Source organism: Mesitornis unicolor, unplaced genomic scaffold (genome assembly GCF_000695765.1).
Source record: "Mesitornis unicolor isolate BGI_N332 unplaced genomic scaffold, ASM69576v1 scaffold10112, whole genome shotgun sequence".
Lineage (NCBI taxonomy): Eukaryota > Metazoa > Chordata > Aves > Mesitornithiformes > Mesitornithidae > Mesitornis > Mesitornis unicolor.
The window spans coordinates 22,329-39,432 of NW_010171232.1; the positions used below are offsets into that span (position 1 = coordinate 22,329).

The 17,104-nt window shown below is 36.5% G+C and overlaps 1 protein-coding gene across 1 annotated transcript in view; it reads right to left on the reverse strand.

The window, feature by feature from the left end:
* The window catches only part of KCNMA1 (potassium large conductance calcium-activated channel, subfamily M, alpha member 1), a gene marked incomplete at its 5' end in the record, with an annotated part of 198,421 nt that overhangs the window by 10,592 nt on the left and 170,725 nt on the right, over positions 1 to 17,104 (reverse strand). The window contains 3 exons of the mRNA XM_010179972.1: positions 1,544 to 1,738; positions 9,157 to 9,287; positions 12,539 to 12,652. Of these exons, the coding sequence (XP_010178274.1) occupies positions 1,544 to 1,738; positions 9,157 to 9,287; positions 12,539 to 12,652 (440 nt within the window). The remainder of the gene's footprint in view (positions 1 to 1,543; positions 1,739 to 9,156; positions 9,288 to 12,538; positions 12,653 to 17,104) is intronic.

Consider the following 17,104-nt stretch of genomic DNA (forward strand, 5'->3'; position numbering starts at 1 on the left):
AAAACCAGAGAACAGTACTTTTATTTTCCTCTGTTAACACAGTGTCAGGGAGCATGATTTTCATTATGAGCCTGCACAAAAAGGACAATGTATAGACAGTCCACTGTTTGTCACAAATGAGAATCTTTTACCCAAGGAAATGAATAATCTAAATGTTTTCATTCAAATAAGTAATTATGTAAAGTGATCACTATTTTTGGAGAGTCTTGGTCCACAAAATGATGGTAAGTTAGGAAGAGTGAGTGATTTGCTTTAAGCTAGAAATATAAATTCTGGTACCAAACAATGAATATTCTACATATTACAGTAACTGTGGTATCAAAATTGTAAGTATTTTTACCCCTTTTTTGGCAGTAGCCATATTGTCATCTAGACAAATATATTCACTGGAGAGCACAACAGAAATTTGAGTTCTGAGATGTTTTCATGGGTTGGCCTGTTGAAAGGCTAATGAAATTTCTCCCACTTTAATATAATGATGAAATGTATGCTACTTTTCATAAATAATATAACATGTTTTGATTGGAAAAAAGAAGTTTAAATTTGATAATTCGCCTATCTAAAATATTGATTCTTAAATAATGATGAGTTTAATGCATTCTACATTCCCTGATGTAGTGCAACTGAGGCTCTAGCAAAATAGCATTTCAAGGATTGGCATTGCTTGTTTTATTTCTGAAAACAGTGTGCTGCGTGCCCAAGTGTTTTGAGCTGTTAGCTTCAGCTATGAACAGACTTCCACATGAACTGAAATGCTGTTTACTTCTATCTCTGTGCTCTCATCACCCTTAATCCTTGAACTGGGATTCTCTGTCATTTCTGTGAAGAAGTTGCTCCATTCTTTTTGAATGGTGGTGAACACACAGTTAATTTAAGAAATAACAAATTCTACATCATTATCAAAGCAAAGTGCTTTGAGATTTGCCTCAAGTTTACGAGATTTGGTCCAGAAAACAATTTTAGATCCTTCTTTATCCAAATGCATAATTTTTTAAAGATGGTTTGTTTATTTGACTTTGTGTGGTGCATTTTGGGTTTTTTTAATTTCTCTCTTAGGACAGGGGAGTCAAAATGTCAGAAAATTAGGATTTCACAATAATTTTTTCATCCAGAAACAGCAGAAAACAAACCTTATAGCTTTGCTTTCAAGCTAATAAGCATATTTTAAGCAAGAACTGGAAGCTCTGTGGAAAGACCGAACAAACATATCAAAACCCAACAAAGATATAGATATTGCTCATGTTTACATTTCATTATTGTAAAAATGGTTATATAATCCACATCAGCTCATCCATCTCTTTAGCTGACAACTAAGAAGAATCACAGGATTTTCTGTATGATATATCCAGTCAAGGAGCCTGGAAAGTCACACAGCTTCATAAATAGCATAAGAGCAACCCTGGCATCCTGTTCTGTAAATTGTCCAAAAGATCTATTAAATTTAATAATAGAAATTATATGCTTATTAAGGGTAATTTTTAATTCAGTCTGAGAGAAAACAAATAGATTGCAGACCAGTCCTATGTTTTCCTCATGATCTTACCCCTAGGTCTGCGAAGGGCCCATCATACAAAGCCAACTGAGCAACTCGACACCTGTCCCTGTTTGCAAGTGTCTGGGGCGTGCTGTAACCTCCTCTCAATGCATTTTCCTCAGCAATCAGCGCTTCCAGCTCTGGTGTGGCTCCTCCTGTTACCAATGTCCGTATCAGTGTGAGGATATTGTCATTGAAGTATGTCTGCAGAGATAAAAGAAAGCTCTTTAAGCAAACACCATTAAAGCCACAATTGAAGACATCCAAATTACAACTTTTCTGGGTTTCTGCTGTTTAAAGTTCTTGGCTGTCTCTTCAAATAATTTTATATAGAAAGTGAAAAGACAGCAGCCTCCAATTACTCTATTTTCTTCTATCCCATTAGGCTTCTATACTAGACCCTTCCTTTTAAACACCAATTCAGGCTGATTTTTATTAAAGTACAAAAATTTGAATGATTTATGTTTCCTATAATTGGTGTTAGTAATGATGCAATGACTGCTTTCCTTCTCATTGCTTTCATGTCTAATAATGGGCTTTAGGACATGTAATTGTAAAATTCAGACCACATTTAAAGCTTACACAGGCTAGATTGCCTTTTTACTCTTGTCACCAATTCGTTGGGGAGCTGCCTTTGTGCTGCAAATGTCATTACTTATTACTGTGGCTGGACTCTAGCAGTCTAACTGATGTATTGTACTAAACATCTTATTACAAGACTTGACAGTGTTCAGACATAAGCATGTATCAATTAAACATCTTGAGTTCATTCCAGATAAATGTATGATGAGTTTGGGATCCTGGTGGTCCTTTTAAAAAACTCAAGGGTATAGGGTAAGTGTGGTTTATTAGGAAAGATTTACTCCACACTGACATTTTGCCAGCATCTGTAGCATTGCAGGTCTCTCAGGCAAACAATGGGTATTTTAAATATTAATTTAATGCCAGATGAATAACTTTCAAGTTCACTCAAAAGTATACTGGTATAGTTCAGAGATACCCAAGTTAAATATCTGCAGTGTAATGTACTGGACAAAAGATAATGTTGAACAAAAAAAAGGAGACACCATCACCTACAATGTCACTAATGTCTGTGTTATCAGAACCTTTGAAAGTGTGGGGAACACATGAGAATAAAAGGAGCTCAATGTTCACAGGACTGACATTACTGGACTTCTGAATTCCATTACTAGATTTCTGACTTCTGTTGAACTTGGGACTTGGAACAAATGTTTGTAAACCAACCAAATAAAAATGACTACTGAATTCTCACAGTGCTTCTTGCCCAAAGATAATACTTTTTAAATAACACTTTTGGATGAAATTCATAGTTCTATCCATATATTTAATATATGGGTAAACTGAGGTACATGCTGAAATATATAATCCTGAGATCAACAAGCAGAACAGGCTTCCTATCCATGTTACTTTGATATTCTTTCTTTGTGTAATGAAACTTCAGTTTTACTGTTCACTTGAGATGACAGATAAAACAGAAGAAAATGAATTCTGTGTGGAACAGTTGTTCACTGTTACATTGAAGCTTCATAACTTCAAGCTTCTCTCCTTATTTACATAGACATATATGCCACTCACCTGTTGACTACAGTAAAATGAGAGGAACATATTGCTATTGTTATATGTGCCCGAAAGCAAATACATGCATCTCATCAACTCCAATTATTTTAAATTAGCCCAGGTAAGGCACTAGATACTTTAAATACAAAGTGTACTGTAAAGAGTTGTCTGACATTAGCAGGGGTTCAGGAAGATTCAGTTAGTCTAAAGCCACAGCTAATCGCAAATCAGCTCTTACATACGTGGATGCACTGTTTCAAGTGTAACACTCAAACCTTTCTTAACATATAGAAAAATCAATGTGACTTCTTGCAGGAATGTAAGTCTGGAGTGCTATTCTTAGTTTTACATCTATAAATCAAAATATGAGAACATGAAACAAAAGTAAGGCATATCTTTACTGGTAGTTTTTTCAAGTCTGGTTTACAATGAGGCCAACTATGGTAAGAAATGTTCACCCGCTCTAACACTGATGGATGCTGGCTTATATAAAATAGTCTGTTTTCATAGACTGCTGACTTGCAGTGATTGGTAAAACATGCAAAAGTCTAAAATTGTACTAATAATTTTATTATTCTTAAGGAGTTATCATTAGGCCAGCCTTCACTGGTTTCCAGCTCTCTCTCTTTATTCTGTATTTCAAAGTAATAGCAACTATAGTCAGAATCCAAGATTTAAACACATATACTCTTAGCTCATCTGAATATTGTACTGTGCAAGTGCACAATTACCCCTTATCATAAATTCGGTTGTAGCTCACTAGTGCATGATCTACTAAGAAATTATACTGTGGCCATATAATTCATTTTACTACAGATCTCATATTAAAAACAAGAAATGAAAGCAGTAGTAAAATAAAGTATCACGTCAGACACCTGTCACAAATTCATTAATACAAATAAAATAAAATAAAACGCCTGCCTCCAACCCCAGTGCAAATAGGACATAATGGGACCAATTCTGACTTATGTCATGTGCCAACCAGGAGCAACTCTGGGAGTCACACACTGCTATGAAACCAATGCAAATGAGAAAAGAATCAGGTCTATTGTTGATGGAACAGAGTGCTGCCACCAGAGAAAGGTCTCCCACTGCTAGACAAATGTTAAGGCAAAGCTAAGACACTTATTAGCAAAGGAGGCAACATTTATCTTCGAACAATGGCTTAATTTGGGTTTCACACCATGACTGATGTGGATGTCACCATTTATTCAGATGGATGAGTGCAGCCAAAAGATGGGGGCGTTGCTCTCAATGAGTGAAAAGATTCCAAGTTTCAGGACGGACTGCTCTGATGTTGCAACAGATCAGAAAATGCCCAACCATGATGAAGAAAGGACAGGTAAATAGGAAGCTGCACCTTGTCACCTTCTGCTAAATAGGGCTGCCTCCTCCTGTACACTACCCAGGAAAAATTCCTCTGTCTGTGCTTTCAAATGTCACCAAAAAATCACACTGCTCACATTACCTCTTGCCAGTTTGGAAGTGGGGGACACTGAAAAGCTGAACTAGCTGATATCCATTTCCTTTGGAATAATAATAAACTGAAATTAATTTAAGAGTGATCTTCTACTTGCTCTGTGGGAGGGTACATGGCCTGGATATGCCAGTACTTGTAAGAAACCGATCTACAGAATGTCTTTGGAAAGGTGCTGCTGTACTTAAAGTAACAAGACACTTTCCAGTGATGGTAGTGAATCCCTTTTGTTGACTGTAAAATCATAACTGAAGAAATACTTGTTTGCTGCTGCCATGAACTGAACCCCACACTGGACATCTGTATGACATTGCTATAACTGGCATCTGCAATGAGGCTATGAAATATAGTCCAAATACAGAAAAAAGGAAATGCATCATAGGCACTGAAACTGGGTAAGTAGCAAGGAAATTCTGACACAGATATCTGAGCTAGCAGTGCCACCTAGCCTATGTTCCAGAATCGTAGTCCAGACTTGCAGCTCTTGCAAACATTTTGGGGATGCTTTCCCATTTGTTCAATCATTTTTTAAAGTATAATTAGCAGAGTGCTTATGTTTTGCAGTTAATGCTGTCAAGCCTTTTAAACTAATTGATCTTTTACAGAAAACTTAACTGAAAATTAGCATATCTTTTAATAATATTGCTTTAACTTTAATAGGACTTTGCTTTTCATTTATAATTAGTCTAAAGTTGTCATTTTCCAAGCAATATCTGCCATTTTTTTGTGTTTGCTAGTAATTTTTTATGGGTTTCTTTTAAGAAGACTTCTACTCCACTGCATGCAGTTTTAACATCACTTTCAGACAAATATTTTAACTCGTTTTTCTTTTTCAGTTGGAGGAATTCTGCTGAATGAATACATACATATATCTCCAAACCTGAGGAAAGACATCAGTAACTTATATCAATAACAAAAGGGCTGTTCAGACAGAGTCAACAGCAGAAAAAAAACAACAGCATTTCACAGTTTGAAAGTCTATTCATTCTCACAATATCGTCCAAACTTTATAGAAGTTAGGGACACTTTAGGTCACAAGATGCTGCTTGCTAATCCCCTGAGAATAGACTTGCACAAAAATTAGTCTTGTGTTTCAGAATGTCCATATCTTACATTGGAACAATTTCTTTTCCGTATAAACAAGACTGTGAGGATCCATAAGGAGAACCCCTGACTAAGGATATACTGAAAAGTTATTTTTAACTGTTTTAATATTGTCTTCCATTCTGTACTTTCATTTATATGAAGAAAAAGCAGAATTTAGTATTACAGAACAAAAATCAAGAACTGAAGTTCTAGCACAAGGAAATAAATTCTAGGATTTCAAATGTTAAATGGTACAACCTGATTCTGGAGATCCTTGCATTTAACAGCACCACTCTGACAGTATATCAAGTCTCTGATGGCAGTAGATGTCTCTTCAAAGACATAATAGTGATTAGCTGGTGCAACAATAGCCACTGCCACACTTAAAACATGAACCAGGCCTACAGTCCTCACACATAGTACAATAATGCACTTTAACTGAAGTCTGGAGTGACCACTGTTACCAACTCATCAAAAAGACAACACAGTTTTTGAGCTCATTATTGTCTTCTGAGCAATGATCTTCAAACTACCACACTGTGAATCATAGGCTTGTGGAATATATTGCCCTTGTTGCAGAGGAGAAACTGTGTGTAAATAGCCTGTAGATAGCATTTTGAAAGGTAAACTTCATTAAGTCTTTCGTCTTTGAAACAAGAAAATAACAGACAATTTCAATTTTAACATATCTAATAATGTCATCTTACAGGAAATAACACTAAACTAGCAGAAGGTAATGATCTTCAGCATTCAGATTTGAAATAGAAAGCGACAATGCATTTTTTTAATCTGCGATTCATGAGTAGAGTTTAGTCCACTATTTCTATATTAATAAAATTACATAAAACAAAATAATAATGTAATTGGTTAACACTGTTATTTATTATTACTATTATTATTATTATTATTCAATATCTGAATAACTTAGCCATTTTTTTAAAATATATTTTGTATCTCCTTTTCTATATACATACTTCTATATATATGTTTCAAATTACCTCCAGGTGGGAAAGAATACTGCATGTGTGGTTATTATTCTACTCTCTAATCTCTCTTACACCTTTCAACTACAAAACCCCACCACTGTAAGAAGAGATTCATTCTTAATGGAGTAGTTCATGCATTATGTGTTTGTACTGTGGACCATAGGAGGAATTTGCATTCCAGAGATATCAACAGAGATCGTAAGTTGGAATTTTTCAATAAAAACTAAGTAATGAAACCCCTTAATCACTAAGTGGATCAAATAATGAACTACATCCTTGTCTCAAAGTGAGCTGGCACAGGCCAGCACAGTGTAAATTATCTCCTTCTTACAGAATTCCTGTGCAATTAATAGGATGATAGCATGACTGCAGATATCATAATTTAGTTAGGATTTTGGGTTCAGTTTGCTGGTACTGGCTTGAACTTGGGCACAACAAATAGGAGCTTGTCCCTAGAAAGAAGTGTACTCTAAAAGAAGAAAAAAAAAGAAAAAAGATAATATAGTGCAAGTAGGTTATTTTTGTAAGAAATGCTCTTTTCCTTGGAGAAGTGAAAGGAGAATACATCCTTCCCATGAGAATAGGGATAGTAAAGGGAAAACATCTCATACATCTTACACTTTCTGAAGGGTCAGGAAGAACTGTATTTTTCCAACTCTTTACTAGGCCTTTGAGGAGTAAAAGAGAAAATAACACTGCCACCGATCAGCAAAGTGGTGAAAGACAGAATGGTGAACCATTGTAACTGACTGAATCCTTGGCTTGCCTTCTTGATCAGCATCTTTTCTAAGTTGGAATTTTCTACTCTTTCTATCACATTCATTTCTCTGGCTTCAGGCAGCACTGTCCCTGCCATATAATATGAACACTTAGATGTGAAAATGAAAAAAAAAAGACTGTTGAAGAAAGGAATTGCAGAAATGAGGGGGATGTTGTCAAAAACTAAAAGTTAACCAAAGTTAGCAATAGATAAAAATATTGTGAGGATTATATTATGAGTTCCAAGTAAAAATTTCTGAACAGTCATGTTCCATATATTTCTTATTGCCTCACTATTATATGCATGATACACCTTTGCACAAGAAAGCAATAGCATCCACAACATTAAACTCTCTTTTTGTGACGATGCCAGTGTCAATCACAAGAAGTAACCTTACTTTTTCCGAAATTCTGGAAGTGCCCTACTGAACGATTCATTCAGGAACATTGATTTAGATAATACTATGAGTAGATAAACAGCTCTCAGTATAACTATTTGGAACCTTCATGTTAAATTATTCCCATTTATAATATGAAAATGCTAAATATTTTATTCATAGAGATTTTAATTAGAGAAGGTACAGAGTTTAAGTGTGCTTGCTTAGGCTTTCTGAATTTGTCACATCTACAAAATATGGCAATAACCTTCAAAAAAAGTATTCCCTGAGTTTACTGAAAACTCTTAGGATGTATTAGAATAAAATTTTATCACTGTAGACTGATATTATTCATCTGTATATGGAACATATGAGGAATATAGTATGGAATAAAAATATTAAATATTTTTATTTAGATAACTGTGAATAAAATATCAAATAATAAAAAATATCAAATAATAAAGATCACTGTGAATTTTTCTTAGAAGTGAAAAGCTTCTTTCTGAGTTTAGGTGAAAGTCAGACTTGGCTCCTTTAAGTAAATTCATTTGCTCGTTTCTACTATTAGGTGGAGTTTACAACAAATGATTCACAGCATCATAGACCTTTATTTCATGGGGAGCTCAGAAAGCCTGTGCTTAGATTCTGAAGCTTTGTCTTTGCTGCCTCTTGCAGAAAGAAGTGCAACTCGCACAGAGCAAGACTGGTCTGAAAATCTAGCCAATATGAAGCAAGGCAGGATGAAAAGAAGTATGACCAAGTCATTTGCTTTAAAACTACACTATGGCTGCAAACCAAAACCCCTCATGTAGAGATAACCAAAGGCCACCATTTTTAGTTTGTGGCATGCATTTATGTTTTCATTCACAAGACAACTCATGTAAAAAGAGATTATGACCTCTTTTTACACTAGTAGAGTTCACCTGGTGTGTACAATGGCTTTCATATAGTTCTATCAGTGTCACCCTAGCGCTCATACAGAGAGCATTGTTCATGGCTACAGGAAATGGAAAGCGTGAAACACGGTTGATGCTGTCTGACATGAACTGTGAGCATAGTGACTGACACACTGAATTTGAGTCTGGATTTCACAAGGGAGATGTAATTTAAAAAAAAAATATCCTTAAATCCAGACAAGAGACTCTTTGCTTCTAAAATTGTGGACCAATGGTGGTCCTAGATTTCTCTGTTGGTTTAAGGTCTCTGTGTCCAACTACAAAATAACCTAGATGAGGCTCTGAAATTCCCTTGACACCTAAAAGTGTCTTCTCCTGTCTACCTGTGGAAAAGGGGCTATACTTTCATACTCTTTCACAATGAGTCTGATGGAAGAGAATGAAAAAGGTTTTGTTTGCTTACTGCGCTCATGAGAGAGTCCAGCACACTGACAGCAAATGCGGTTCCACATGCAAAGGGCTGCGTGAGATACAGTTCTGTGTCTGGATCATCATCATCATCTTGGTCCAAGAACTGAACATTTGAATCATTTACTGAAAATAACAATAATAATAAAATCATAAGATGCTGCTGCGTCACCAGGATGTGACCTTACACATTACACAGTCAGAAAGAAAAAGAAACGGCATATGTCTGGAAACACAGACTTGTGTCTTTGACGTCACTGAAAATGAAATCAAGATGGATGTGAAAATGTGCATTTAAAAATTTGTTGATCATTATCTTGCTCGTAAGAGCTGACTCCCTTGCTCTTGAGAGGTGACTATCCCTTTGCCGTAAAAGTAGCTTCATGGCGTCAGCTGCCTGCACTCAAAATGAGATACATGATGTTCTTTTATATACTGAGACAATCTTGGTATTGGTTGGGTACAGTGGCTAAGGTTGTATGCATGTACAGTGAAATGCTAGCATAAGACACCAAGGCAGAACCCTTTTGTAAAATAAAGGCTGTCCATAAAACTCTGATATAGCCCACAGGCATCTGTTAGATGTGCTGCTGTGATTCTTACTGGAATGGTGTTAATGCATTTACAGCTCAAAAGAGGATAAACTGTCGCTTTAACATGCATCTATCTGAATGAATAAGCAATACTTCAGCTATTATATTGCAGCACTGCCTTTTCTTTCAAATATTTGTCTCCATAACCTCACATCCTTAGCCACAAATTCTATATTAGCCAGTGTGAAAAATAATCTACATCAGACTGTTTTAAAGAAGAAGCCCAAATAAAGTAGTATTTGTCATTTAGACTTTCTCTGGCATTTCATTGTCACAGTTAAGCTCTCTGCCTCCACCTCATTCCACTAAAACTAGTTGTTTCCTGGAGATCAGTATATCAAGTGGTTCATATTTCATGAAATACTTAATTTCCATATTAGTCCTCCTCAGGCATGAAAGCAAAAACTGCTTAGTGATGCCATTGAAATACCCTTTAACTTACTAAATGACAAATTAATTTCAGTTCCCATGCAAGGAAGGGAAATTTAAAACTTCTTCAGCATTTGAAACTGAACACATTGATTATGTCCCTATTTCCCATGTAAGTACATCTCCTGAGTCAACGCAGGGAGCTTTGAAACCAAGATGAGAGCTGCTGTTAACTTGACCAGGTTTCAGCTCTGGTCTTTTTAGGCTAGAAATTCTTTTGCCTGCTATTCTGATCTTCATTCCTATATAGTCTCATCTTCAATCCACTCCTTTTTCAACCTGTATACACTACTGCATTTGCCATGCTTAGCTTACAAAACATGTGTAACTATGGGTACAGCTATCTGAAAGACATGAGAATTGTTACCAGGTTTTTTTAGAGCCCTGCTGAGCCAGTACTTGGCCACGACCTGGGCTCAAGTAGGACTTAAAATTCCTGCCTTCCCACTCCTCGATGTAACCATGAAAACATAACACCTCAGTATTGTAAATGGAGAATTATTCTGTCCTGGAAGTCAGAAGAATTTTATCCTAGCAAACACCAATATCCACAATACTCTTTCCTTTATACAATGGCTATCAATTTAATCTTCAGATTCTTGAGCAAAATAGCATTTGAAAGCCTGGAGTATCATTTCAAACTGTACTTTTTGAAGAGCTTGTGCGTTAGCTTAATTTACTAGTTGAGAGTAGGCACTATTGACAGTAGCATTCTTTTTCCACTTATATCTGGCAGACTAATTCTTGACTTTGACACCAGCTTGCTAGCTGTCTCTGGTGTCAGTTTCCAAGGTACTACAAATCTAATGTGAATTCTGCAAGTGTGGTTTTATCCCCAATAGCTTTATCTTCCTGATGCAAGTTAACATGCTAGGATTTCTACTAAAGATCTCCGGGCTAGGTGAGGTGGGCTCAAACATGTGGTGCTGTGCCATAGGAAATGCTCATCAAACACTGTTTGCAAAAGCTGATGAGAGCTTTCTTTATTGAGAGGGAGCAACATAAAAGCTTGGCTGCTTTTTTACAGCTTCAAAACCTGAGCTTCTGAGAAAAGGCCTACGCCTTCAAATAAACAAACAAATAGCTTAAGGGAAAGTCTGATGCTGAGGTTTCTTTTCTAATATCTTTTAGTTCTTCTTGGACTTCCTGTGAGAACTGCTAAGGCATGTCCACCAAATTGACAATAGGCTGAAATAACAAAAAGAGAAAGAGAGAGAGAGAGGAAAGAAGAGAAAAATTGGTGTGTGTGGGGGAGAGAGAACGTGGGAGGTGGGGGTTCAGGCCAAAGAAAATGAATTGGTGAGAAGGTGCTATGAAAACAGCCGGCAGGTCAGACGAGTGTGATCAAAGGTTTACTGATGCTGCGTGAAAAAAAAAAATCATTAAGAAAGGCCAGAACAAGATAGTCAATTTCAACCAGAACCACAAATAAAACACATTCAAAGCAGTGCCATGAGGGTAGCCCCTCTGATACAGCCAGATAAATAACGGAAAAGCTGATGACAGTAAGAACAACAACAACAGAAAATAAGACAGTGATGTGAAGGAAAAAGGCGCTTCTTACCCAGTTCAGTTATCATTAGAATGTGGGTTCCACTGTTTTTTTCCTGACTGATTGAAACCAAAGGCAGAAGTTTGCCAGGCTTAGCTAATAAGTAAAGTATTTAAAGGGAAAAGAAAGTACAGAAAGAGAATAAAGTAAGGGAAAAAGACAGGTAAGGCTGTAAAAAAATAAAACTGAAAAAGAAAATAAAAGGACAAAGGACCACAAATCAAGTTGGTATTTGCCGTGAAGAAAACAGAGCAGCTTCTGCACTTCACATCACACCACTTGACAACATAAATATCCACAGCTAGAGTGGAAATCAGAGCCTGGTTACCTACCATCATCGTATTCTCAGGAGTGAAATGTCTCATACTATTATACAGAGTTTGGTTACACATGATTAAACAGTTCTGGACCATGAAGAAATAAACAAATGGTCTTTTACTATTGATTAAATGCACAGGAAATGTCTGCTCATACTTACTGTGGTTTTTTTCTTTTCTAACCATAGCCCAAAGACCCCTGCTTATTTGTTACACTATGTAAAAAGCATCTTGTCTGAGAGAGTGTTTATTTAAGAAAATGGAGAAAACCCAAAGGAAAGAGAAAACCCTATTTCAGTTATTCAAATAAAGTGAAACAACTGTTACTAATCTTTCTTTAGAGAGAGTAATTCAAAACAGTTATCAGAAGAGAAAACACAGCAGGGTAAGATACAGTATGTGTAATTTTCCTGAGGCTGCATAACAAGGGAAGTGGGAAAAAGGTATAGAAGTGAACATGAAAGGATAAATGTTACCGTTTCTTACCTAGCTCTGTTATAATGGGGATGTTGGCTCCTGTTGTGATGGAGGGTTGACGTAACAGGCCATGGACTGGACTGTTGTCTGGAGATGACCTATCCATTCCAGGGGGTGTAAAGCCTAAAAGGAAAAAACAAAAAAAGGACAAACACAAGATAAACTACATTAAAAAAAAATGCCCAGCAAAAAGAAATTCTCTATTCCTAATTAATTTTCTTTTTCCAGAAAATTATGGTAAAAGAATTGTTATTTAAAAAAAAATTACTTAAATTTCAACAATTATTTCTTAAAAGCACAATCATTCACAAATATGCAGGTAATTTCTACTGTAAGATATCTAGTAACGAACGGAGAGACTGAAATTTATTTTGCTATCCTAGCTAGCTTTTGCATCAAAGCATGCAAAATGGAAAGAGTAATGCTTACTTAAATATAAATAATAAAAAAAAATACTTCAATGTTAGAAAGGTTTAATTTTGTCCTATTAGTATTTCAAATAATCCTGAAACAAACACCTTTCCTTAAACCTCAATTAACAATTTAAAGAGTATTGTTTGTAAACAGTAGTGGTATGGTAAGGAACAAATTGCTTCTTTTAGTAAACATGCAGGATTTAAAATGTTTTAACTCTTTTCCAGGAGCAATACAACCCACACAAATTTTTGTTTTGGTTTGTGTTTTTTTTTCTTTTCAGTTGTACCATTCATAATACGCATTTTTATGAGGATTACAATTATAGAAATACTGGGATAGAAGGGCCCATTCTAACAGAAAAAAAAAAAAGAGGATGGAAGGAAAAAGACACAGGTTTTCAAACATATGTAAGAGGAACGCTTGAGAAGAAACCAAAAAGAGTTTTATACCTTTGGGGATGTATAGGAAAGAAAGGTGGGAGAAGAAACATATTGGCAGGCACTCAAAGGAAAAGAAAGATCTGGAGACCAGCAAGGTTCATCTCTAAATAAAGATTGTTTTCAGCTAGATTCTCTACACAGTTTGAAATGAAGCTATTGACGCTGGGCATTTTTAAATTATTTTTTAAATAAAAGAACTCCACATAGAGAGTTTTGGAGTTTGATTGTAAGTACTGAAAAATAGGCAGGTATACAAAAGCCCATGCAACAGTCGGACTGGAAATTCACAGTTGAGACTAATGCATTCCATTTCCCTTTTTGTTCTGGTTTAGTGGAACAGAATTTTAGAGTCCGTTTTCTGTTGAGGAAAACTGCAATTTGGTGAGGACTACAACACTCTATTTCATGGGAACAAAGTTGATAAGACACTTTGGCCAGTCCTGGTATGCAGCTTGCCATAGTGCTCATGGTCTTCAAGGTCTTGGGATAAACAGTTGCAGAGACTGGGGGGAGTGGAAACCTAGGAGAGTTAACCCCAAGGTGACCCCATGCTGACCAATTAAAACCATTCATATAACGAATGTCACATTCACTATAAATTGAGGAGTTTGCTGGGGATGGTGCTTCTCCTCCTTTCCCTCCTTCTTCCCTCTTCCGTGTCTGACATCTTGAGAGAGACTTGTTTACCATCCTCAGCCTGAGGCCTACTCCCTCACAATACCTGCTTAGTATAACTCTCTGCATTTTATGCTATAACTGTTATTAATATTAGGTCATTATTATTTTATAGAAATATATTTCTATTTCAACTCATGAATCTCTTTTCTTTTTCCCAGTTCCCCTCCCCAGGTAGTGAGGAGGCATCGGGGACAGAGTAACCTGCATAAACCACGACACTGTTGAAAGCGTGGGAATGTGCATTTAATATCAGTATTGCATAAGAGATGGTGAAGCCAGAGTTTCACTTTAGGGCTTCATGAAGACCGATGACAAGGCAGCATTTTTAAGCAAGTATTTGTCTACTAGGAATAGCATTGAGCCAAGTCTGCTTTAAAACACACATTTCCGAGAAACATTAATTTTTTGCCCCATTATGCCCAAGTTCTTCGACTTCACACCTGACATACAGGGACAGACTTTTGATCCTCTGTCATTACTGGTCTGAACTAGTTTTGAATTCTCCTCATACCAATTCTAAATTAATGACAGCCAAGCTAATTCCTGGTGTATCTTCGTTATTTTCTTGCAGTGTAGAACTGTTTCCCTCTGTTTAATTGATACATTACTCTGTTTTTGAATTCAGAAAAAGATTATATGATACCACCTACTTTACCTTTTTTCAGTTTGGTGTCTAATTTACAAACGAAGAAATCTCTAAACTAATCTGTAGTTGATAACATGTGGTACTGGTTTTATACTGTTTTTGTGAGGGATTTCTTTTCCGGTGATAATTACCATCACTCTTAAATTGTCCTTAAATGAGACAAACTATAAAGACCACTAGATCTGGACTTCTTGATTTAATGAAATTTATTTTTTTATTTTATATTCAGTTAATTTCTCCCTATGTTTTGTCTATATCACATATAGAATATATAGGTAATAAAACTAGAATAACTGCGAAGAGACTTACTAAGCCCTCAGGAAGGTGCCATTATGAATTTCCTTCTGACTGTCACATAAAAGCTAGATACAACATCAGGATTGTAATGACAGGATAAGTGAAAAGGGAGTGAAAAGTCTGTGAAGAAATTCCTTAGGAGAAAACAAGTGGATGTGGTATCTTCAACAGGCTTGCAAGACAAAAACATGACCATAGGCAAACCAAAGACAGCAAAGCAGTTCTCTTTAATATTACCAGTGCATATAAAATCTTTAGAAAGAAGATTTCTTAGAAACTATCGGTAATGTTAGCAATCTTAGTAGCTGGTCATTTAATACTACTCATTGTGCTGAAACTAATTCGATAAGACCAGGATGGTAACAGTGAGTTGCATTCCCAACTGGGAATTTATTTGTAGATGTTTCCTTGTGTCTAGCACCACGACTGATAGCCATATTGGCTCTGTGAATGCTTACTTCTGCACGGCAGAGTCTCAGATTTCGCAGACTCGCAAAGTGAGTCTAATGGAGTACCTTCAGGCACCACCTCATGAATTGGAGGCAAGTCCTACACTCTCACAGCAGCAGGAAAATTAAAGTAGGACTCCAAAGGGAGGAAATAATATATAAGGACAGGTGGGTATTAAAGTGACACCTCCTTCTGCAGCAGGCTCCAGTGGTGAAGTTTTGCATTCCTACAGTAAAGGCGAGATATGGCTTTTGACATACTACATTAAAAAAAGCTCAAGTAGCTGTAGACTCTTTGTGCAGACTCTTTTGATTTTAAATCACAGGCCCAATTGGGCCCTCTGCAGAATTACAAATCAAAATGGCAACAGTGAGACTTTTCACACTCATCTGAGAGCAGAGATCTTGTTCCCATGCACCCTAGAGGTTGTACTGCTGGGAACATCTCCAGAGGCCCTGCTTCCTTCTTTTTCCTGAACACCTTTCTTTGCCCATCTCAGGATGCACTCCCTAAAACATCTTTCAGTGAATAAGGCTCTTCAGATACTAAGAGCACAGGGGTATTTCCTGACTAACTATAAGCAAATTGAAGAAAGTTGGCATAACTGCACCTAAATGCGTAAGTCCTTCTTGCCCTCCTGCTACTGCAATGTGCACACACACAGAGGCACGCACACTCTCCATCAAAGGCTATTTGTAGCCACCTCTCTCTAACCCTTCAAATGTTTGTCTTCCTAGGATAGTGTGAGAAGATTGAAGTAAATGTGGCATTTCTGTTAGACACAGACTGTCAGGAGCTCTGTAATTGCATACTGCACAGAGTGCATTCAGTCTGAAATGCAAGAAGCATGTTAAAGGGATTTTGTTTTCTCCCTGAATGAAAAACAGACCCTTGCCTTAATATTCTTTCATCCTATGGTCTTGGAAGGTGTAAGAAATATCCAGTATTTTGATTTAATTTTCTTGCCTATGCTTAATTTAGACACCTCTACAAATCTACTTTTTAAAAATACAAAGGTCTTGGAATATTTTCAGAAAGAGGAAAATTGGAGTACTTGGGGATTTTGTGTGCCTATATTTGGAGTCACAAGGCATCGTATACCTTCAGGCCACATCCCTGCTCCTGAGTCACAATGTAAATTCTATACATAGTCTCTCTATTTTTTCCCTCCAGAAAAGAAAGGGGTGGAGGGTGGGGAAGTGCAGGAAAACTAACCTGCTTTATCAGAACTTTCATTTAAAGGCAGGAAAAACTGCAAGTGACAGCTGTGCAGATTCAGTGAATGTGACATTTCTGAATTTCTTCAACTTGACAAGTAAACACCTTAAATCGGTAATGCTATATGCATAATACATGACCTGTATTTTGACATCCATCATCAAATGCTGACTTGAGAAAATACAGGTTTGTACGTCAAGGAATAGCACCCATAAAGCAGGGAGAAATTCAGGTCACAGGGTATTAGGAAAACTCTATTTCATTACAGAAGCTGAAACAAGCTAAGGCATCAGATTTAAGATCCATTTTCAGCTGTGAAAAGATTCAATTCTTCTGCACAGAGCATTCATTTAGAAATGACATGCTTTCCTCACAGCCTCTTTTCATTTTCCTTTTCATATTCCATTTTCTCCTTCAGTCCCCAAACCT